This window comes from Haliotis rufescens, unplaced genomic scaffold (genome assembly GCF_023055435.1).
Source record: "Haliotis rufescens isolate VD_foot unplaced genomic scaffold, xgHalRufe1.0.p SCAF_18, whole genome shotgun sequence".
Lineage (NCBI taxonomy): Eukaryota > Metazoa > Mollusca > Gastropoda > Lepetellida > Haliotidae > Haliotis > Haliotis rufescens.
This window is the reverse complement of record NW_025963868.1, coordinates 21,034,265-21,059,924: the sequence shown is the minus strand read 5'-3', so window position 1 is coordinate 21,059,924 and position 25,660 is coordinate 21,034,265. Positions and strand designations below refer to the sequence as shown.

The following is a 25,660-nucleotide window of genomic DNA, read 5'->3' as shown; positions in this document are numbered from 1 at the left end:
GGCCGCCGATTAACTTTGTGTATGTTAATATTTGAACTGGGGACGCCGGTTAACTTTTTATATGTTTTTATAGCAACTTGGCCCGCGGGTTAACTTTCTGTATGTTAATATATCAACTCTGTGAGTGTGTGTGTGTGTGTGTGTGTGTGTGTGTGTGTGTATGTGTATGTTGGTACATATTGAATTGAGTGAGGGCCAAACATTGTATAAACGTCGCAAGCGGGTTAACTTTGTGTATGCTAATATATGAACTGGGGCCGCCGGTTAACTTTGTGTATGCTAATATATGAACTGGGGCCGCCGGTTAATTTGTGTATGTTTATATATGAACTGGGGCCGCCGGTTAATTTGTGTATGTTAATATATGAACTGGGGCCGCCGGTTAATTTGTGTATGTTTATATTTGAACTGGGGCCGCCGGTTAATTTGTGTATGTTTTTTTTATAGCAACTTGGCCCGCGGGTTAACTTTGTGTACGTTAATATATCAACTCTGTGTGTGTGTGTATGTTGGTACATATCTGCTTGGGTTGGTGGGGTGGGGTTGTTTGAGGGTGTACTTAAGAGTCGGGTAAACCGAGAGTCTTCTGTAGAAAAGCCTGCTGGTGTAACCGTGCACCTTCCCAAGGCGTAGGGCCGTGATGTTATAGAAGATGCTTGCACAGTATGTCACAACATACAGAAAAATCGATGCGTACTCCAAGCGGAGCCTAGCCCGCGCTTCTTACATTTCTGATGGTACCTCTGTTGATGTTACAGGAGATCACTAGATGTGGACGTCAGTAATCCGCTCCTCGTCGTGAGGCAAGCTGCAGTTGGATACCTGGGTTCTCGCGACCAGTTGCTTTTGGATAACAGGCGAGGATGGATATTTCTTGAAGCAAATGATTCACCTGTTAATGGCTTGAAAGAAGCGGTAGAACAAGTTGAGTGATCTCGTGTTAGGTGGTTCGTCCGTCTTGAGTTGTGTGTTCGGTCAGAAGACGACTGTCTCGGCAGACGACACAGCGGAGCAGACGACAGCCTCAAGCAGACGACATCCGTTCCTGTTGTACGTGCTGAATGAATTCGGACCGCGGTGAAGTTTTCGTATGGAAAGTGTGATCTGATTTTTGAAAATATTCTCTTACACTCTTTTTGGATTATATACACAGTTTGGAGATTTCTCTTCGAGGATGATTGTGCCCCTCTACTCAAAAGCTTCGAAGTTTCCCTCATTGATTTTCTGCAGTGCCGGTGCAGGTTCGTGATAGTGGCTGGAGAGATAGGAAGTGTAGAGGACGATCTTGTATATCGTGTCTTTGTGTTGACTCCGATGACTCTCGCCGTGGACACGATAGGTTGTGTATGAGGATAGTCGTGGGAGGTATTTCAATGGATTATTCTATCCCGTAATTCCCATCAACAGTCTACAAGGAAGGCCTCTCTCTCTCCCGATGGCTCCTCAGGGACGGAGGTACCTAGCACAGGGAAGTTTTCAGAACGGAAAGGGTACATTCTTAGGCGAGGCCAGCGACGGAGACACATCGAATGACCCGCCACCCCCTAGCTCAAGTAGCTGGCCAACACTAGTTCCACACCTCAATGACTCCGGCCCCAGCCATCTTCTAAGCCAGAACGATTCAACTATGCATCTTCGACCTGACACTGAGATCTCGACGACGGGGTCCCTGCTATCAACTGCAGACTTCTTCGACGAAATAAGCTGGGGGCCATGGGAGTACCCATGCGATGCGAATGATTCGTTGTGCTCCTTTAACGTGTCCATGGGAAATAGTACATCAGGAGAAGGGGAAGAACTAAAGTATTGGACGATAGCGTTAATCATTGTGCCACTATTCACGGTCTTTGGAAACATCCTCGTTGTTCTCAGTGTGGTGAAGGAAAGAAGTTTGAAAACTGTGACCAACTATTTTATATGCTCTCTTGCCGTAGCTGATATTATGGTGGCGGTTTGTGTAATGCCGCTTGCTATATATTTGGAGGTAAGTCATACTTTTATTTTTCTTATCATACATATAGATCACTTTGTGTAATGTAAACCGATGAATAGAAGTAGACGCCGAAGGTACCAATCAAAATTGACATTGATCCCCTTGTTTATCCGAAATACACACACCATATGCATATGTGTGTTCCAATGTCCCAAACGCTCCGAGTGAAGAGCCTATGGTAATGTTTAATCATAACCCGAGATGTTCGTAATTATTACAGAACATTCTGATTTGCCAACGTCGTTGTGTTCAGATGTGGTAAGTCTTGTTTCGAAAACCAATTCAGGGTGATGGCTTGAAAGATACTGGAGGTATGAAACGTTTTTCGTATTTCGAATTACAAAACTTGGGTAGAGTGACATTTCCAAATTTATCACTATCAAATAAAATCTTATTGATGCAGAAAACATGTAAGCAGGGCATTACAACGTATCATTACCTGAAGCACGCATGCAGTTATAGACCAGTTGCCTGAGACCACGCTGCGCCTCAAACACTATGGTTGTAGCAGTGCCTAGACGACGGCTCCAGTATGTGAAACGTTAGCTGGAACTGGAAAATTTGATGTTTTCGTTGACACATTAATGTGAATACTAGAACGAGATGATGTGATCGACACTTTGACGTGAACACTATCTTATCCGCTATTTAAGGCATGCAATCAAGGTTGAAAGACATACGCAACCTTTATGTTGTGTAGGTATTCATTTCGATACCTTACCTTAATGTTGTACCACTCTTGCAATATATCAAGTCGGATACATTTTTCGAATCTTTAAAAGTCATGCAATGCAGATTTATTAAAAAGTGATATGGAATTGGCGGTGTCTGGTGTGCGAAGTGTCCTGATTATACAATGATTATGACTCCACAGTCCAGTAACAAGGCACAGGGTAATTGAGTAACTATAAGGTAACAAGGCACAGGGTAACTGAGTAACTATAAAGTAACAAGGCACAGGGTAACTGAGTAACTATAAGGTAACAAGGCACAGGGTGACTGAGTAACTATAAGGTAACGAGGCATAGGGTGACTGAGTAACTATAAGGTAACAAGGCACAGGGTGACTGAGTAACTATAAAGTAACAAGGCACAGGGTGACTGAGTAACTATAAGGTAACAAGGCATAGGTTGACTGAGTAACTATAAGGTAACAAGGCACAGGGTGACTGAGTAACTATAAGGTAACAAGGCACATGGTGACTGAGTAACTATAAGGTAACAAAGAATAGGGTGACTGAGTAACTATAAGGTAACAAGGCACAGGGTGACTGAGTTACTATAAGGTAACAAGGCACAGGGTGACTGAGTAACTATAAGGTAACAAGGCACAGGGTGACTGAGTAACTATAAAGTAACAAGGCACGGGGTATCTTAATAACTACAAGGTAACACGGCACAGGGTGACTGAGTAACTATAAGGTAACAAGGCACAGGGAGACTGAGTAACTATAAGGTAACAAGGCACAGGGTGACTGAGTAACTATAAGGTAACAAGGCACAGGGTGACTGAGTAACTATAAGGTAACAAGGCACAGGGTGACTGAGTAACTATAAGGTAACAAGGCACAGGGTGACTTAGTAACTATAAGGTAACAAGGCACAGGGAGACTGAGTAACTATAAGGTAACAAGGCACAGGGAGACTGAGTAACTATAAGGTAACAAGGCACAGGGTGACTGATTTACTATAAGGTAACAAGGCACAGGGTGACTGAGTAACTATAAGGTAACAAGGCACAGGGTGACTGAGTAACTATAAGGTAACAAGGCACAGTGTGACTGAGTAACTATAAGGTAACAAGGCACAGGGTAACTGAGTAACTATAAGGTAACAAGGCACAGGGTGACTGAGTAACTATAAGGTAACAAGGCACAGGGTGACTGAGTTACTATAAGGTAACAAGGCACAGGGTGACTAAGTAACTATAAAGTAACAAGGCACAGGGTGACTGAGTTACTATAAAGTAACAACGCACAGGGTGACTGAGTAACTATAAGGTAACAAGGCACAGGGTGACTGAGTAACTATAAAGTAACAAGGCACAGGGTGACTGAGTTACTATAAAGTAACAAGGCACAGGGTGACTGAGTAACTATAAAGTAACAAGGCACAGGGTGACTGAGTAACTATAAGGTAACAAGGCACAGGGTGACTGAGTAACTATAAGGTAACAAGGCACAGGGTGACTGAGTAACTATAAGGTAACAAGGCACAGGGTGACTGAGTTACTATAAGGTAACAAGGCACAGGGTGACTAAGTAACTATAAAGTAACAAGGCACAGGGTGACTGAGTAACTATAAAGTAACAAGGCACAGGGTGACTGAGTAACTATAAGGTAACAAAGCATAGGGTGACTGAGTAACTATAAGGTAACAAGGCACAGGGTGACTTAGTAACTATAAGGTAACAAAGCATAGGGTGACTGAGTAACTATAAGGTAACAAGGCACGGGGTAACTGAGTAACTATAAGGTAACAAGGCATAGGGTAACTGAGTAACTAAAAGGTAACAAGGCATAGTTGACTGAGTTACTATAAGGTAACAAGGCACAGGGTGACTGAGTTACTATAAGGTAACAAGTACTTGTATCACCTCTACATTCATGCGTCAGAATCAAGACCCGTGAAGATCTGGGGTAGAATAGGTCTTCAGCAACCCATGCTTGCCGTAAAAGGCGACTATGCTTGTCGTAAGAGGCGATCGGGATCAGGTGGTCAGGCTCACTGACTCGGTTGATGCATGTCATCGTATCCCAATTTCGTAGATCGATGCTCATGATATCAATCACAGAATTGTCTGCTCCTCACACGATTATTTACAGACCACCGTCATATAGCTGGGACTATTGCTGAGTGCGGCGTTAAACAACATGCAACACATAACGTCTTATCCAACTCTTGCCTTGCACTCAATCATTATAGTGGTGGAGGTACTTATTTCCCTCAACTGTAAAATGTTCCAACACTGACAAGCGTTAGTTTCTGTCGTTGCCTTTAAATATGTAAAGTATTGACTATACGATACCCAGCACAGATGGAGACGACAATCGTGTCAGGTTGTTCGACACTGTGCACAGACACACCCTCTTACTCCGAACGAAATCGTTCTACGAAAAAAATATGAACACACTTCTTGATTAACGAATCAAATACAAGAAGCATTGTTGCAAATGTACACATTCACGACAGCGATTGGTCAGGTTTCCGGAATAACGAGGCTCAGAACTAATTGAATTTCAATGCAGCGCGTTCAAGACGTTGTGATGCGTTCAGTGCGTTATAACGTGTTCAATAAGTCAATGCGTTCATTACATTTTAACATGCATAATTACAGAGTAGAATCTTTCCAAGTACGCTGTCAAGGCCATTCATTTATCAGTTAGTTGCCCAGCCACCCGGGACTGAATACAAAGGTAATGCAGATCTCAGGTCCAGAAGAAATAGTAAAAGGACATATTCTCTTAATATAACTCGTCGGTAGTATATAACTCCTTAATGTTAGAGCGCTGTACATACAATTTGAAAATGATTCAAATTGCGTGGAAGTATGACAAATAGGGGCAGTGCGATGGTCGTCTAGAGGTTAAAGCGTCCTGTCGTCACACCAAAGTTTCATGTTTGATTCCCCACATGGGTACTATATGTCTCCGACGTGATTGCTGGAACATATCTCAAATCGGCGTAAAACCCAAATTCACTCACTCACTGAAGAGTAAGCATTACGTTGGTGGTGGGGTGCTAGGTTGGAGGGATGGTAGGCTAGTGGGATGGTCTTGTGCATAAAACGGAGATTCAGTTGCAATGCCCATAATTGGACTCAGTTATATATGTCCTTATTGGGAATATGAACATATCCACACAAGTCTCAAATCGCTGATTAACAAGAGAGTTACAGTGAAACTTCGTAAATCAGTAGGTTTCCAGTGAACGTGTCCAAATGAATAGAACAGATTAAAGAAATCATTGGCACAGAATAGTCCTTTGCTTATTTACACAGAAGGGTTCCCATGTAAATCGTCCGGAGTAATGGGGTTTCCGGATTTACAGGGGTCCGGATTAAAGGAACTTCGCTGGCCTTGTGATAAATGTACAGATACTATACAAGCATAATCCTAGGTGAGGTGAAATGGGGTAGAACGTCGCTGTCAATACATTTGGCCTTATATAGCGACGTACATGCACGTGTATGTGTGTGACTGTTTGTACTAGTTCGGGCGAATGTCGGGGCGGTGGGGTAGCCTAGTGGTTAAAGCGTTCGCTCGCCACCCGGGTTTGATTCCCCACATGGGTATAACGTGTGAAGCCCATTTCAGGTGTGCCCCGCCGTGATATTGCTGGAATAGTGCTAAAAGCGGCGTAAAATCAATCTCACTAGGCGAATGTCGGTTTTATAGTGATAGCCCACTGAGATACCATGCCGCAGTTTAACATGAATACCCCACTCAGACACAGTATACTGACTCCGAGACGACCTGTCCTTGTTTTAGCCCCTTAATGCCGAGCGCCAAACAATACCATCTTTTGACGCCTTTTGGTATCGAACCCTGACCTCCCGCTCTCCGTGTACGCTTGTTCCACTAAACCAAGGTGGCGGTTTCGCACACCTGGAACCATATGGTGATTTTGATTTATATACACTAAGTACACCGCCTTGGAATCATGCACCGTGAGCATTGCTCGTTCAGCTAAACCTAAGTAGCGTTCTCGTGTATTTACTGCACATGGGACTTAAGTTGGGTGAAGGTATGTTTCAAAGTGGTAATAGATCTCCTTAATGCCCAATCTGGGCATGGCTATTGCTAAATACCCGCTCGATGCTGAATAGTAGAATTGTGCGTGGCATGTCAGTCTTCCCTATATAATCGCGTTTATCGACTGCACTGGGTCCAGTACTTCGCTATCGATCACATATTTAAGCTAATGCCACGAATTAAAGATACATTTAGACGTCCGAGTAGTTTAAGAAAGAATTAACGCTGGACACGTATCGAGAGACATTCACACGTATCGATTGCGACATTGTCTGTGAGAGGATGCACAGAGGAAATACAACAGACTTCTAAATGTTTCACGTACAGATTATACTTTCTCTTACAACTGTACTATCGATTTCTGTCTCTGGGACTACCTATGTAAACGATCGCAGATTTAGAAATATTTAAAGAAAGATATGGTGTGGACAAGTTGCTGCAACGAAGTTTGGATACCCGTTGGGGCATATGCTCGATAAGGGCTTTTCATTCTTGTACCGACGCCCTGATATTGTATTCATAAAGTACTGAGATGACTAATTGTAGTTTTGGTGGGTTCCTGGGGTGATGCTCGTTACGGGCCTGTGGTGGTTGGAACATGGCCCTTAATCTGAATCTTAAACACTTGTCGGGGACGGGTTGTCATGGTCAGAATTCGGATTTTCGATTATTTTATGGAAATCATGGAAAATGTTTGCCTACAAGACACGCACATTACCATATGTCACAAACCAGTTGATAAGATGTGATACTAGGAACGGTTTAGTCAAACCGCGCCAATACACGCTGTTCATATGAGGACTGACTTAAATGTCTTCCTGCACGATTCTGCCCCGGAAGACTCCCCCCTCGGAACACTGCCATGTGTGTGTGTGTGTGCGTGCGTGTGTGTGCGTGTGTGTGGGCGTGTGTTTGTGCGTGCGTGTGTGTGCGCGTGCGTTCGTGCGTGCGTGCGTGTATGTGTGCGTGTGTGTGTGCGTGCGTGCGTGCGTTTGTGTTTGTGTGTGTGTATGCGTGCGTGTGCGTGTGTGTGTGTGTGTGTGTGTGTGTGTTTAATCTGTGTACAAGATTCTGGAAGTATTGAACTGCGTCAGAACCTATAACATCGCCCACTATTTGCAACAAGCCCTAAACATTATCTTAATTTTTTTCTACAGATCTCGTAGTGTATATCGGCGTTTATTATCAGCCCTCAATTGGAGAAACATAACGCACACGTTAAATATACACAGTCTGGGCTTGCATTAAAATACGGCTGCCCACATAGTGTATACGTAACACGCTGTCATGACACGTGCCAATGACTGTCACACGTTGGATTACACTTCATGCCATGAATCACTTTTACAAAATGTCTGTATTTGTTCCCCCAATTTTATTCCACTAAACATGCCCCACCATCTCTGAAAATGATACACGTATTATACAAAAACGTTGTTTCCCGCAGTTAATGTTTCTATATAAAAACCAATCACATCGTCTTGAGTAGTATATTTGACAAGCAATTTCAACATTGATTGTCAAAGGAAGAGGGAGAGTGCATTTAAACATTGTCGTGCCGACACATTACGGTGTTTATAGCAACTTGAAAACGTTGAATAAACGACCGCTCCTGTCTTATGACCTTATCTATAGGTATGTGGAGCACCCAGCTGTCTCGTAGCAGGACTTGAATGGAAATTAAAAGCTTTTAACAGAACATCAAACATTTTTTAAAAGCCACGCTTTGTTCTGATAAGATGAAACGAAATCTGTAAACTTCACTGAAAGTATAGTGAGGTTTTCATGTATCCTTTCTGTAATCAATGTTTTGTGTGTTCTTTTGTGATTACCGGAAAAAAACTCTGCTTCATTCATTGAAATATCGTGTTTCTGTATGTCAGACTCGCGCTCAAATTGTGTCTTCGATTGTTGCTGCAGCAACAATGAAAAATATGTCCGATCTTGTTATAGCTCATTATTAGTAGCTGCTGGTAGGGACTGCAGGTTATATGTCTCAAAGATTGGAACATGTAACCATTTCGATACAAGGTGATTGACAGATAGTACATACTACTCGTTTATTCATAAGGGTATATCTTTACTGGGCCAAGTCTACCCTCTTGCTTGAAGAAGGCATACGAACATCATAGTTTTGACCAGTGATATATCATTTTAGATTATACATTTCATCAATTGGTATTTGCGTTTACCATTTGGATTAAAAAATCCTGCCGGGCAAGAGAAAGAATACACTTGAGGATAAGCTTTGACCAAAGTATTATAAACGTTATCTAAACGCTACTGGGCTGAAAACTGTCGCCAAAGGAAAGGTCAAAGACGACTGTGATACCCTGATCAAATACAACCCCACCGATTTACCATTTCTTGCTGGTTTCATTTTAAGCCACCATCAAACATGGATGTATATTTTCTGTTGCCCGGATGTGGACGGGAGCGGTATTATTCACATGCGTAATAATGACCACACGCGCTCTGAAGCATTTTGGGCCGCACACAAAAACAATTATTGGCGTAATACAGGCAGCACTGTTGTCGCCATGCAAGGACCGCGGTATAGACAACACTGATGACGTCATGTAATGACAACGACAATCATCCGTCAGCGTATCACTGGCGGCATGCTGATTTTGTCAGCTGTACAATACCTTGTCTTTACTGAAGATAATAATGCTATAATAAGTCCATTAATAATGTGCCAGATTCCATTTACTAAGTGAATGTTCATAGTGCTACAGGATTTTTTCCCCGGTCAATTTCCCCGGTCAATAGATTAGTGTGCACTCAAGTTTCATTCTCAGCTCCCTGGGGATGTTACAACCCAATCTGACTGTGAGGCGCTAAAAGGTTAACAATCACATTATCATCGAATATTACCGGGTACCCATTCACTGCTGGTTGAACCGAGGCATATTTCGAATAAAGTCAAGGGGAGGTTACATGCGCTTCAGTGTGGGAGGACCGTAGACCAATAAACTCTCGGGAGTCAAGTTGACGAATGTGGTCACCCATCCAACTACCCTCCGCGACCATCCTTGCTTAACTCCATTTAATTTGTGATCAGTACGCTGGCGCCTCGTTTCTCATACGTTGAGCATTTTACGATTATAGAAAGGATATGGTCGCTTATTTATTAAGTGTTGATATTTCCATTCAAAATGGAGCATGGGAGCCTCGTTCACGTTAAGCCCTGTAGACGATTAACTCCCTTGGTTAAGGCAGAATCCTCGACTCATTGGTTCGAATCCAAAATTCGCCCTGGAAATAATCCTGGGTTTGTCCGCACCATATGATTTCACGTGGGTTTCACTAAAGTTGTAAACATCCAAGACCTGCTGATATACCGTGATATTGTTAAAATACAGTTGAAACACAAACCTATCACTCAGATCAATTTTCGTATGTATATTCATTTCACTTTACGAATCCCATGCCAGAATTTATGAGTTCACCTCGCCCTCATTCGGGAAATACCAAAACCAATACGATACTCGTTTCTTTAAACCAATACGACACAACACACACATGTAATAACATCGCTGTTCTATCTTATTATCCTTGTCATAGTGAGTCAGTGAGTTTGGTTTTTACGCTTTGAACAGTAATATGTTGCAACAAAGAATCGACCATTTAATATTTTAGGAGGGTCTGGAATGGGCTTTTTTAAGTTGTTGCAAAAATACTATAAAAGGTTATTTTTGCCTCAGGTTTTACAAGAAAAAGGTGGATGTCTTTTAAAAAAGTGTTGTCAATGTTTTTTACGGCTTCTCCTTTCAAAGAAAAACGCGAGCGAAGATGACAATAATTTAAACAGCCATGGACTGTGTAACACTCTCTATTGAAAATAGTTCATGGTAAGGGGTGGGGGGCACTATTTTGTCGTATTATTGCAATACGTTATGTTTTCGTTTCTGCAAATGTAATTTTATAAAACGCATTAACATCTTTTTCTGTTTCTATGATTAATTACTTTCCGTTTGTGAAGCATGTTTAAAGAATACATTCAATGTTTTTGAAACAGGGGATTAACATAATTTTATTAAATTTCACTCCATTCTGGTGTTGTAATCAGAAAAAATGTAAATTTCATTAAAAGTTTTAAACGACGTTTCACTAAAGTATTGTTTTGCAAGAAAGTTGTTTAGTTTATTCAAATTTGCTTCTATCTTTACTAGGCGTTAATGTAAAACATATTCATGTCTGAAGAAATAATTCATAATCTTTAATGGTGCCGAGAGATCAACGTTTAAATCATTTCTGGGTTTTTTTAAATATGAGCATCTCTTCAATATCATTATACACCAACTGTAACTCAACAGTTTTCAAGATGACGCCCCCACCGAAAAGACAAACAAGTCATCAGAAGATGACAAATCCCCCCGGTCCCCACAATAGCAAATGGCTCCACTTCAACCCCTGGTTAATACATGTACCAAGTTTGGATGAAAAATCTTTCGCAGTTTTCCAGATGTGCTCCGGAAAACGAAATATGGACAGACAAACCAGGTGATGACACTATCCCCCCGCATTATATGCCGGGGGAATAATAATAATAATAATAATAATAATAATAATAATAATAATAATAATAATATTTAAAAAAAATAATAATAGCAATAAAGAATTAAATAAAAACAATGAAAATTAAAGTTAGAATCTACAAAATAATAGAACAAAGAATCAAACTTAATGCCACAAACTCAGAAGTTTATTCACGTGAGGTCTACAGGCCCGGTTGTGCAAGTTCTATCACGTGCTGGTGTACATTTCGTTCAACCCTAATGGCCCCAACCCCCCATATATTTTCATGTGACAGAATGGAGTGGAACTATGCGTTGTCTATTATTGCACATCTGTCCCATGACCTTTGTTCGAGACATGACACGCGCGTGTTAGAAACAGAAGCTACTATTCATAACCTCCTTTCAACCGGTTTAGTGTCGCCGCCAACACATCGAAGGACGGTCTAGAATTCGAGATCGGATCCAAGTCACTAACAACACGAATGAATGACAGGGCTGAGCCTGGCTGGTTAATATAGACGCTGGCATCTCAACAAGCTGCAGGAAGAGGGCAAACACCGTCTCATGTTTGTAGTGGAATACGGACAATTATGCCATGCGATATGGCGCTAATATAGTTTGTATCTTGAGTTGCATCAGAGAAATGTTAGGATCGGAATATTTTGTCATCAAACGTCTTATTACAACCTTGATAAAGAACAACGGGTCATCCGTGCTCACGTAGGCTACAATATCCTGTGTTTGAATGATATTCAGACAAGGATAGTTATTATTATGTGACTATAATTGTTATATATTATATCAACCTCACAGATAAATAGAGATCGCTACACGAGTGCCTCTCTGATACCATTTATCTTAAAACCAGTTGTTTCAAAAAAGTATCAGACGAGCGAAAGAGTAAACGAGTTAGATACGTTCTGAAAAAACGAGTTGTAAGATCAATGGTATATGGATCGCAGGCACGAGCGAAGTAATCTGTTTCCTATACACCCCAAAATCACAGCATTTTAGCATGGAATTGATGCATCGTTAGTTTTTCTCATGGGGCCCATTAATACACAGCACAGCGACCATGAGTGACGTCTTCCGGCTCAGTGCTTACTACTCGTATCTAATGTGACCCTTCGCAAAACAATTCAAGCCATATCCGTGGATTATCAAGACGATAATGATAATGCAAACTTTATATAAGATCAAAGGTCATTTTTTAACACCCTAAAACGATAAAGTTTCGACGCCGGCGTTGGTGAATTCGACTGAATCACGAGACAGTTATCATTGAATTACAATCAGGAAAGTAGTCCGTCATAATCTGACCTTAGGTCATCACCATGGCAAAGCCAATCACGGACCTGGAATTTGATCTCACACATATGTTTGATACCAGTTATCTCAAATGGACTTTTCACCTGCAGGTGTGTGATGAAGTCAATTCCAAAGAGAGGTGGGCGAGGTGTTAACGTCGCTTTGCAAAGGTAGCCTAGTGGTTAAAGCGTTCGCTCGTCGTCATGCCAAAGGCCCGGGTTCGTTTCCCCACATAATGTGTGACGCCCATTACTGATGTCCCCCGCCGTTGTATGGCTTGAATGTTCTAAAAAATGGCGAAAACCAAACTCACTCACACACTCAGACTCACTCACATGTAAATTGTACTCGTACTTCCAACAGTGGCACCAGAGAACCATTTCGACCGTACACCGTTTGAACATTGTTTCGTTGTGTCGATGTGTGGCAGCATAATACAGTTTAGCTAAATAGCACGTAATGAGTACAGAAAATACAAAGGGAGGCATCGAAATTACTATTTCGAACCCACATACGTGGTGAAACTGGTAGGGCCAATTGTCCAATCAACGAAGATATAGTTCACTCGACACGTGACATATCCTCTATAGTTTGGTTGTAGGAATGTATTCATTTTACAGAAAATCATAGTTGGTTGGTCTTGTGTGAGTGTCTGAACGGAGCCCAGCTCTCAGGTTTGACAAGGAGTCGGTGAATATCTGTCACAATGTCGACGGGTACTTTAGGGTGAGATGTGAGTTTGCTTGGCCACAATAGATGCAATGAACATTAGACAGACTAAACTCCAAGATGACATCCTCTAACTGAACTCACAATATGCTTTCATAATCGCAGGACACAGGTACATGTAGCCCAGTGACTCACCCACACACACACACACACACACACACACACACACACACACACACACACACACACACATGCACACACACACACACACACACACACATATGCACACACACACACGCACGCACGCACGCACACACACACACGCACACACACACACACACACGCACGCACGCACGCACGCACACACACAGGCACACACACACACACAGGCACACACACACACACACAGGCACACACACACACAAACACATACACGCACACACAGGAACACACACACACACACACACACGCACGCACGCACACACGCACACACACACATACGCACACACATGCACACACACACAAACACATACACGCACGCACACACACACACACACACACACACAAACACACATACACGCACACACAGGAACACATACACACACTCACACACATACGCAAGCACGCACACTCAGACACACACACACACACACACACTCAGACACACACACACACACACACAGGCATGCATGTATATCGCTACACACTGTAAGTGCAATGCTTTGGAACGCCACGTTAACCCCTTTTCACCTCATCTCACCCGGAGCAGAGCAGCCTTCTTCAATAGTCCAAATCAATTAATCGACCCGATAATGACCCTTGACCTACATCACGATACACTCTCCTACCACAGCCCATTATACAGCGCAACCTCGATAGTCCGTACACTCGCTTTCCGGAAGATTTTCTTAATAACATTTACAGTGATACACAGGTAGTTATTCTGTGACGATGACTCGTTAAACCGGATACTTGTTAATCAGGACGAATTCTATGGAAACGGTACGGTCCGGATTAACGAGGTTCCATTACTAATCTAACCTAAATTGTGAAACAAATGGAGTGTGTGCTGCAATCTTAAAACAAAGATTTAAAAACGTTGTTAAATTGAATTCAATCCCGAAAAAGTTATTCATTGCTTTTTAGCTTCCTTGTTTTGTTGATTGTCTTTTGGTTTTTTACAGTCCAAAATTGGAAAAAAAACGTGGCATTTAGGTTGTTGATACCGCATTCATTTAGGAAACAACCATTTAGTGTTTTCAATGTGGAGCTAGCTTACACGTAGATTTAAATGCGATAAATTGAATTTGGAGTCCGATATTTTCAGTGGATTTTTTATTTGAATAACGGAAACACCGATAACAGCCTTTAATCAAACTATAGGTCTTGCATTACACTCGATTATATCGATTTCTGTCGTGTTTTCTGGTCATTTGTTTTAACTGTCAAACATTCTTTGAATATTTTAGTGACGTCAAATCTGAATTTTGTAACTTATAATTGTATATAACATCATGATTTGAAAATTTATTTTTTAACTCATGAGGACTCATGAGGACAACTTCAGTTCGGTTTGGTTATGTTTTCCGCATTTTTGTAACAACACGGGTTACTAGACAATGGTGACGTCATGGCAGCCTCCAGCGGTGCACGAAGATACACTGATCACTGAGAACGTTTGAGTCTTGAATTTTACAACGTCGAGAAACACCATCACTCCCAAATGAGATCTCTGGGCATCAAATATCCAATAACAATAATTTCTCACATAATACCCGATCATCTCATTCTGAAGAAGCTTAAATGCCGAGAGAACGACATGATGTTAAACTGGATAAGAGAAATGTGAGGTTGTATGGTGCTTTTCTCTTTAATACGAAGATATCTCTTGATATTTTGTCCCGAAATAAATTGACATTTCCGAAACACAATACTCAGCAATATCGTCTCCGTTTTGCAGATCATAAGCATTGAAGAGTAAAAAGATACAGACGGTGTACAATCAGTGCTGATATGTCTAAAAACAAGTGCACCTTAATGTAAGAAATGCTTTCAAAGAAACTTGATGTATATAAGTAAGTGTATAAAAGTACACTGTCTTAATGCCGTTTACATCACGCAATGTCATAACCTTAGCCCCAAAAAAGAATATGCCAGACATCTTTATTTGTTAAATTGCTGAAACCTTGATATCGGGTATTGAGTGTCCTAAAATAGCCAAGTAAGATCGTTGTCGACTTCCGGTCAAAAGGGTGACATTACAGAGACTGTGCTTGAAGGGGCATTGAGAAACCCGTTAGGAAATAGTGAGCGTCATTATGCTCGACCAGGGCAAATGTGATGTTAGGCATGGCTCTATCTGAGCGTTGAGCTCGTCACATAGTGTTGTACCTGTATTGAGTAACATTAAGTAACTTAAAAGAATCGCGTGAGGCGGCGTTAAACAAACAAACAAGACTGGCGTTAGATATGACTGAGTATTAGTTTTCGCCGCTTTTAGCAATACTACAGCAATTACATGGCGGGGCACCAGATATGGGCTTCACACATTGCATATTTATAGGGAGTCGAACTTGGACCTTCGGTCAGACGAGCGAACGCTTTTACCACTATGCTACCCAATCGATTCGCCAATGACGACAATGTCGTTCTTATGTACCTGTCATTTATGAACAACATCAAGCAACAGTACACCACCTGTGGTTGTGGTTGCGGAATGAGAAAGGATGTCAGCAATGTATCCTCATGTTAATTTCTGGTAAAAACATCAACAGTTCTAAGAGCCGTAATTCCGACGCAAGACTTTGCAAACACCGCAAGCAAACACTCACATTGACTCGTTAAAACTAACCGCACTTACATTGGTTTCATTCAGAGCAGAAAGGTTGGAAGTCTAGTCACAGTGATTTCCAGTTACGTGGAATGACGCAACCATGTTTTCAGTCCTGGTATTGAGAGATTTCTCGTATGCTTGGCATACTCGACCACTACAGAAAACCAGCGTCACTCCTTCCAGCAATCACATACGTGAGGCTAATGTTCAAAGGGAAGTAACTCATGTCCGCTACAAATAGACGCTCACTGTGCTGTTGTGGAAATGAGACCGCAAGAAGAAGACGAGACGGTTCGTCTTTTACGTTAAAACCATTTAAGTTATGTTTTGTTTGTTAATATTATAATTACCCCGAATATAATCTGATCCAGCGTTAGCTTCAATGCTCTTACTGCTACTGTTATTTGTACTGCTATTGTTACTACTGTTACTGTTATTTGTACTGCTATTGTTACTACTGCTACTGGGGGCGGTCGGGTAGCCTAGTGGTTAAAGCGTTCGCTCGTCACGCCGAAGACCCGGGTTCGATTCCCGACATGGGTACAATGTGTGAAGCCCATTTCTGGTGTCCCCCGCCGTGATATTGCTGGAATATTGCTAAAAGCGGCGTAAAACCTCCCTCACTCACTCACTACTACTGCTACTGTTATTTGTACTGCTATTGTTACTACTGCCACCTTATCATCAACGCTACTTCTACCTCTTCTGTTGTTGCTGCAACGACAACTACTACGACTACTATTACTACTGCTACAAATACTACTACAACTACTTCTACTACTACTACTACTACAACTACTACTACTACTACTACTACTACAACAACAAGTACTAACATCACGCGTCTACACTATCTACACAACTGCTATGACATGATGGATTTATTGAATCCATCAATTTGATTGTGTTTCTAAGTTACAACATGAACTGCCATTAATGTATTTTTAAGCATTTTCTTCGACCGAACTTCAAATCCAAAATTGACAACTGTCATGCCCCATCTGACGAATCTCCCTGTGATTGACGGGTGGACGCCATGTCGCTCCTGGTTGTGTGTTTGATAAAAGCGTGTTTGACAGAGTAATTCAAAACGATTAAATGACAGAAAAATCTTTACCTCCCTGACGCGGGTGTTGGTCCAAGTCTTGACACGATGTCGATTTTAGTGTCACGATATGGGAGTAATCAATCTCATCGCCATAAGAATATGACATTGATTTTAAGTGCACGTTGTCATTTAGTTATTAATTACAGTGGTTTGTGTGTGTGTGTGTGTATGATGGGGGGGGGGGGGGGGATGCTGAGTGAGTGGGGACACGGGTGGCTATCTCGTCGCTGAGCAGTGTTGCGTTCCTTGGGCACGCCAGAACGCGGGTTCCAATCCCGGTTCGCCCTCATTATGTTTCTATGTTTGTCGGCACTTTACCCGTGCTCGTGGATTTCACCAAAGTGGTAAGCGTCTGAGACCTGCATCACTTGGGGCTTTCCTCACACATCAAGCTGACGCGTCGTGTATACTGTTCAAAACCGTTTTAAACCAAACTCACTGACTCACTGACTCACTGACTCACTCACTACAGTGGGTGGTTGAGTATTCTTTTTCGCCGCTTTTCGCAACATGGCGGCGGGAATGGGGTCACACATTGTACCCATGTGGGTAGAAATCGTTGTGACGAGCCAATATTTTAGCCAATACCGAGGGTGTTTGAATGATCGAACCTGGACCAGGCGTACCACAGGTTGATAGTGTAATACTTTACATCTGTGACACAATTGATCTCACCCAACACGGGTGGTCCAGTTGTCTAAGGCGCCGCAATTAGCTGTGCAAAATTGTGTCCCTTAGGGTCGTCAATATAAACCTATGGTCGTGGTTTCATTTTTTGAACGCACATTGATCTTTTTACCACCGTAATAATGTCATGAGTGTTTAGCATGTCCCATATTAAGTTGGCAAATGAGCTCGTAACTTGATGACGTCGTATATTGGATGATGTTATTTTGAGGGGGGAGTGTCTAGTGAGTTGTTTCCCGTAGATGTAGCTTGGCAACGCAGATAAACGCGATGGCCAAACGATCGCTCCCAAAAGCGGGAGAGATATGACAATCGGTGTTGGGAGAAAAGGTGCAGGTAAACGACGTGAGGATTGTGAGAATATGCGTGAAATATCCACCTGTGCATAAAATGGACTTGTCCATCATTGCCGAGATCGGGTTCTATTAAGGGACCTTTTAAATTTGAATACGGGTAAATGTTCTTAAAGCTTGTACATTTAATCATCACCCTTAAAGAGGCTGTACATAATGTTGATATCTCCTGGTCGTTGTTTATTTCTTAAATACATATATACATGTACTTATACATGCATGCACAAACACGACTATTCCCAATATGACTAAGCCGCCTCCGTGGTCTTGTCGATAGAGCGTCTCCGAGGAGAGCGGAAGGTCGGTGGTTGGATCTCCGGCAGCGTCATATCAAGAGATGTCAATAGATGGTACTTATTGTTACCCTGCCTGTTGCTCGGCATTAAGGGGTTAAAACAAGGAATGGTCGGCAATAGACACATTTATATGTCTGAGAAGGGTATCCGTGTTATACCGCGGCATGGTATCTCAGTGGGCGGTGTGAGTTCGGACTAGTAAAAGCAGCCATACACACACGCACGCACACGCACGCACGCACACGCACACACACACACACACGTACACGCACGTCGCTTCAAAGGTGCAGTACTCTTGAACGCGACGTTAAAACAAATTTCACCTTACCTCTTATATATCTTTTTAATGACGCCCATTTTTTTTATAAAAAGCCACGTTTTTTTCCCTTGTCTTCTTGGTATGAAAGTAAACGTAAATGGCACTTAGTTTACCATGGCAACTGTCACTGTAACACGACTTCATGACATAGAATAATGGCCGACGGTGAGATGAAAGTTCCTCGAAGATGGAGATCGCCTCGGCTTGCAGAGTACCTTTGACATTTCCGCTGCGTAAGTTTTGGATAAGGGCATGAGACATTACTTACATGGTATATTCTGCATGTTTCCGGTTTTTATTAGTGCACGCAGCCTGACGTCATTCTCCATAAAGGTCAAGGCCGCGTGTATGCTTACATTCTGCAGGTTGTCTACAGTGCAGTAGTGATGGTGTGTTTAAATGCGAGGTAATTTCCTTGTTGAATATCGTGCTCAAAGCGCATTATTACCCCGGGACAGACCGCCGAACACGGTCACGTATTGAAGGACGCGTTATGATTGAAGATTAATCTCGATGGGGAATACCAAGTTATTTCGTGATACAAAGGAGTGAGTGAGTGAGTGAGTGAGTTGATTCCTCTGTTTTGAACTCCATCCGACTACGGCTTAATGTCGAAGATACATCGAAAATGGCTCCGGTTGTTGAGGTCAGACGACAGTATAATCCAAACAGATAAACAAGGCGAGACAGGGATTCGAGTCCTCGATCAGCGAATCCCAGCAGACCCGAGGGACGCAACTCTGCTCAGCAAATGTGAACTTGTGATTGTGATAGGTTGGCAAATAAAACGATACATTTCCATACTGGCTTCATCTTAAACTATGCACGAAGTAGCATAGCAATGGTCTTTTGGTAATATGGAAAGATAAAACGTCAACGCCAGAGAATAATAAGTCTCGATCATCAGCAGGGCCAGATTACATTGGACGTGAATTGCAAAACTGTTGTGAAAAGTACTAGTATATAGATGGAACACCAGGTGTTCACTTGGAAGAGCTAGGCGAATGGCGGGCCTAGAGTCGGGGGACATCTCCCAGAAGTGTCCATTCAAAACTGGTTATAACGAACTTGGATTGAATCAAAGAGCACATTATAACAAACTAAATTCTAATTCACGCCTAAGTCCCGGGTTGGATTCACAACAAGAGTACATATGTGTGAGGCCCATCTCTGGTGTCCCCCTGCCTTTATATGGCTGGAATATTGTTAAATGCGGCATAAAACCGCACTCACACAGTTATCTATAATTTCAATATTCATATAACTAACTTCGGATAAAATTGAATTTTAATATGAACACGTTTTTCATGTTTACAGTGACAAAATAAATCACTGAAAACGAGCGCATGGGTGAATGTTGTTTAACGCCGCAGTAATGAGAGTAAATAACATCGGGGCGGTGGAGGAAAGATAGTTGTGTGTTGGCCCGCCACTCCGAAGACCCAGGTGTCATATATGATGAACAACCGACCTTATTTATAGATGTAGGAATAGTTACTTCTATTTTTATACTCTCCCTTCCGTAAAACGTTACCTCCGTAATAATCAAAAGAGGATGCACTGTGTGAGGATGTAAACAACAATTATAAAACCGGTGTCCAGAGGCGTCACATGTTAAAAATAGAATGGACGAAACATTTTCATTTAAAGAAAAACATTCACGAGTCATGGCAAGAAATAATAATGAGGAATTCCGATGTGTTCAAGTCGGTCGAGAATACCGGAAGTGCACTTTTTGCCTGAAGGTCAAGGTCACAAGATGAAGGAGAGGCAAGTGTGTCATTTTATATAAAACTATCCACAGTCAGCTTATTATATTTTTAATAGGATAAAATATAGCTAAAGAAGATGAACCGTGTGCACTAGTATAAAGTAGTCACTACTGGTGGGATTTGGAGGGTATTAGACAAGGAAACAGAGCGCTGAGGAAAAAAGCTACTTACGAAATTATTACATTCTGAATCCACACAAGAATGTATTTATCCTTGATGTGACAAACTTGTGTGATTTGAATGAAAGGAAATCTCGTACACTCCACTTTAATAAGTTGGCCCCTGTTGATGAAACAAATGCAAGAGGGTGAAGGCAGAAGTACGTAACAATCGATAGTTTTTGACGTTTGTGATGGTTCATTCATACTTACATATTGTGAACATTGACTGCAAATTGTGTGTGTGGCGGATGCTACCGCATGTGGTAGTTACGACACACTTTGTTTGATAATCGAGCTCTGTGTATTTAAGAAATAAACCAATGGGAGTTGTGTATCGTACAATAAAACACTGCAGGGAGAATAAACCATGAGGGGCGCAGTGTTTTATTGTAGGCACCGAGTGGTTTATTCACCCTGCAGAGTTTTATTGTACGATACACGACTAGGAGTCGTTTATTTCTTTATTTTCGTTTATTTTATATGAGATATCAACATTATATACAGCCACTATTTACCCGTGTTAAAATAATGATGACACGCTGAATAGAATCCGACCTCGGAAATGTCGGAAATGTCGAAAAGTCCATTTTATGAACAGGGGATTACATTTAGTCTTTCCCGCATATTCTCACAATTTGCTCGTCGATTATCTGTACCTTTTCTCACAATACCGATTGTCATATCTCTCTTGCTTTTGAATGCGATCGTTCGGTCACTGCGTTTATCTACGTTCCCAGCTACATCTATGAGAAACAGTTCACTAGACACTTCACTCTCAAAAGTAACGTCGTGGCATTTACGACGTCATCAAGCTGCGAGCACATGTTCGAATCTCCAGATATTCAACACGACAGAACGATGTTTTATCGTGAAATAAACCACGCTCTGTTCTTCATTGTTCTTTGCGATTTATAACTTTGAAAAACGTTTGTATTGTAATAAAATTAAATGAAATAAAAATACCGTTAAAAGAATGGCTATTTTATATAGCAATACATGGTGCGTAATCTTTTCCCCACGTGTATATACATGTTTGACACAAACACAAGCCCCTGGGCTTCTCGATAAAACAACTTTCAGGTGGAATTTAGCAAGGAAAGAATTTATCGAAATACCCGCTCATAAAGTTTCAAGTTGAACTTGCATATGACGAACATTAGCAGAAAAAGTACAAGCATCCCCGATGACCTGTAAAATCCATATTTGTTTGTCAATCAGAGGTTCTGATTGACAGCTGTGGTCAATTACGGCATGCGTTTCGTTGCAGACTAAGCTTATCAAAGTTGCGAAAAACCAGTTGGTTGCGGTGCTGGAACATTGTGGTCACTACTTAAACCGTACGAGTGCAGAGATGATGTTGACTGGTCGCCCGTCTCTCATGTTCTACAGTTGTCCTTTAAACCAGCGCAAAGTGTATTGGCAATTCGGCGAACGAGGAAGATGGAAATTAATTGGAGAAAAGCCGTTTTCGAGTTGACTTAATGCAGGGACGTTATGCTGTTCGACCCAGCGACAGCATGAAAAACAATTTAGGAGTCATTTGAATTTTTCTCACATTTTCTTGGCTATTTCCATCTCGATTTACTGACGCTGTCTAATAGTTGTTTGTGGACATTGCAATGGGTTTGTCGATCTCGTCTCCTCGGAAAACAACCTATTATTGAACCCTCTTGTTCCGCTAAAAGTCACTTTTCGCGATCAGGTTTAAACTATTAGACCATATGAATGAGAACACTTGTCCCCGACTCCACTCATATGATGGTTTCCGTCGCATTTCAATTTAAGCGATGAGGTTTGAGTTAGATCAACCCTTTTTGGGCATTAGCTGTGCGCATCCTAATGTAGTGTTCCGTGATGTCAAAATGCTTTGGACATGATACAGTCTGACGATTTTGATATTGCTTCCAAATTAAATGGTGTTTTTCCACTTACTTACCAAGGAGAACGCCCTGCCAACTTGCAATGAGTTTATATAGACGCGATCCAATTACAATGCAAAAGCTTTGGGATACTCTTGGGGACAGTGTCGCGTACTCGCGATTTACACATGAAAACAGTTAACCTGGCGAAATGTCGCGATTCTCTTGTTCGTAGGAAAAAGTTTTCTTAAAAGAAATTGTTTGATACATCCAGGTGATGGCCCAGTGGTCAAAGTGGAGTATCGGGATTCACAGATCATGTGTTCGAATCCGTGATTCGTCAACCTTATGGTTCGATTCTTGGTCTGGCACTAGAATTTTGTTTTACCGAAGTGGTAAACCTGCATCAGTTTGGACTTGTCTCACATTTTAAGCTGATCGCTGTCACGTTGTTTACTTGTTTATTGTCGCCGCACTCAGCAATACTTAAGATATGTGACGCCGTTGTGTAAATAAGCGAGTCCGGACCAGACAATCCAATGATTGACATTGTCTACGCAATTGGGATATGATGACATGCATCAACGAAGTCAGCGAGCCTGACCACCCGATCCCGTTAGTCGCCTCTTACGATTTTGATTCTGTCATAAGGACACATCACTGTTTGTCTGGTCAGTGGTAGAAGCGTATGCAACCACTAGCTGAGTGGTCACTCGACCGGACACCGACCTTAAAGTTCTCAATACGTTTAATTCGTTATCACCTTGGCAATAATAGGTGTCATACTGACCACGTGGCGAGGTCATCCTGAAGGTCATCAAATCACGCGAGACCTGTTTCTGTCCTTTAACGCCAGCCAAACTGCGGAGGTCAACGCATCGCAAAATATTTCTTTGATGGGCCGCTTTCTGCTGTCTAGTGCTAGATGAGTGGGTAATTTCTGATTTATAAAGAAGCTTCCGCTTCGTTTATTGACTCATATCTTTAATAACGAATATCGTAATTTAATAGTTTTTTCCTCATTTCCACGTTTATTAAGAACTGATTAGTTTAAAATGAATATTAGGATGTCAACACTGGTAATGTTATATCACCCGGTTAAGGGGAAAGTCGCTTAGTGCTCGTAATTTGCTATGCAGTGTTTTTTCCCTTGGCTGTCATGTCAACTGACCCTGGTTCGAATCCTGCGGGGTTGCCTGCATCGCTATGTGGTTCATAGCAGAACTAAACCTGTCTCGTTGTGACACATTAACCACAAGTTCACGTTGAGAAGCCCAGAGTGACATAACCTGCGCGAGCAATAGGTATAACGCAAACGGCCCTGTCAAAAGTCGAATCTAGATGTGCGCATTGATACATAACCGCTATGACAAGTAGCGGACTTTGGCAGGATTGTATTTAATACAATGAAGGTAGTATCATATAATCAACAAGATACATGTGCTAATCTCATCATAACAATATATTTAATCAAGACTATTAGATATTATTATCATAAATATACATGTGCTGCAATAAGTAAGTATTAACATTCGTACATTACCACCTTGGAAACAAAGTTGAAGGCTTGAAACCCCACCAGACACCTTACTCAAGTGAGTCTTGTTTTACATCGCTTTTAACAAACTATTTAACAATATTTCAGCAAGGGACATTCACAACATTAATCACATTTTTGTTGTTGCTTACCTCCGCACGCCATAATATTCCAGCTTTATGACGGCGGATCTTGATCAGACAATCCAGTGATCCAATTTGCATGCGCTGACTTGGTTGATGCAAGTCATCGTCGTATATAAATTGCGAAGATCGATGCTCATGCTGTCAATCACTGGATTGTCAGATCGAGAATCGACTAGATACAGACTGAGCACCCGTTCCTTTAGGTTGCTAAAGACCGATCTAACTCGGAACTTCACGGGACATTGTCACAAGGTACCCTTGTGTGGATTCGAAGCAGGTCTTGGCGTCACGAACGAGCGCTTGAACCACAAGGCCACAAGAACGATAAAATCGACGTGTCCTTTTAGCAAATTTATCACCTCAGAGACTAACAAAATGTCGCATGTGGTTATTGAAAAATAAACCGTCGACCAACAACGTCCTCCAAATCACCGCTCACAAAACACTTTCTATATCACGCGGCAGATGTCTTTATGACGACAGGCCTACAATCACTAGAGGAAACGAGAGTCCATATTGAAATAGAAAAATGAAAATACGTTTCTTTATTCATCGTGAAGAAGCAGCTGGTACCAATTTTAAAGTAGAATGATTAAAAAATACCCTCTCATTTATTTCGCCCTAGCGATAATTACACTCAACTTCACCGACCACTTACTTTGCTGTCGTTGTGTTTTCACGAAGGTAAAGTATTTGAAAAGAACAATCTGCCATTAAGGACATCGGTTTAAAAAAAAGTCCATATGTTATCAATGATTGAAGATAGACAGATTATGTGAAAAAAGTACTACATTCTATCTGATTAAAGGCACGCAGCTTTTTTTATTGGCTTTTGTTGTTGAAATAATAGCTTTAATCCATTCGCTGAAGTGACAGGTTGAAGAAAAAAATCTTAAGTCAGGTACTGCGAGCGTCGAAGAAACATGTCTAAAAGGTTAAATATTTTAATGTTTTTAAGGAAATAAAGGCGCAGTGGCTTTGATATTTAACGAAGAAACCAGACCCTTGTGAGACATCTTTTTTATGATGCGTGTAGATTTTCAGTACCATCGAGAGCAATGATTCTCGCTGAAGTGTGTATAGCGTGTTTTGCAGTGCTGTGGACGCGTGATTCATCTCGACCGGTCCAAAATGCAAATTCGGTTTAAACAATCCATCGTATTAACGGGGTTTCAAAGAGAATAAGTGAGAGAGTGGGTGAGTTGGGTTTAACGTCACTTTGAACAGACGTTCAGCTTCACGTGGAAGGCAGCCTGAGGGATGCAGGTCTCCTGTTGAAGCCATCATGCAGAATGATCATGGCGGCGTTGAAGTTGCTGCTGTTGTTGGTGGAGATGTTAG

At 41.7% G+C, this 25,660-nt stretch overlaps 1 protein-coding gene across 2 annotated transcripts in view; it reads left to right on the top strand.

Annotated features, from left to right (window-relative positions):
- Nucleotides 1–25,660, top strand: part of LOC124148004 (D(2) dopamine receptor-like) — a 375,182-nt gene that overhangs the window by 330,435 nt on the left and 19,087 nt on the right. For both annotated transcript variants that reach the window (XM_046518924.2, XM_046518925.2), the window contains one exon: nt 759–1,984. In XM_046518924.2, coding sequence (XP_046374880.1) covers nt 1,436–1,984 — 549 coding nt within the window. In that variant the 5' untranslated portion in view covers nt 759–1,435. The remainder of the gene's footprint in view (nt 1–758; nt 1,985–25,660) is intronic.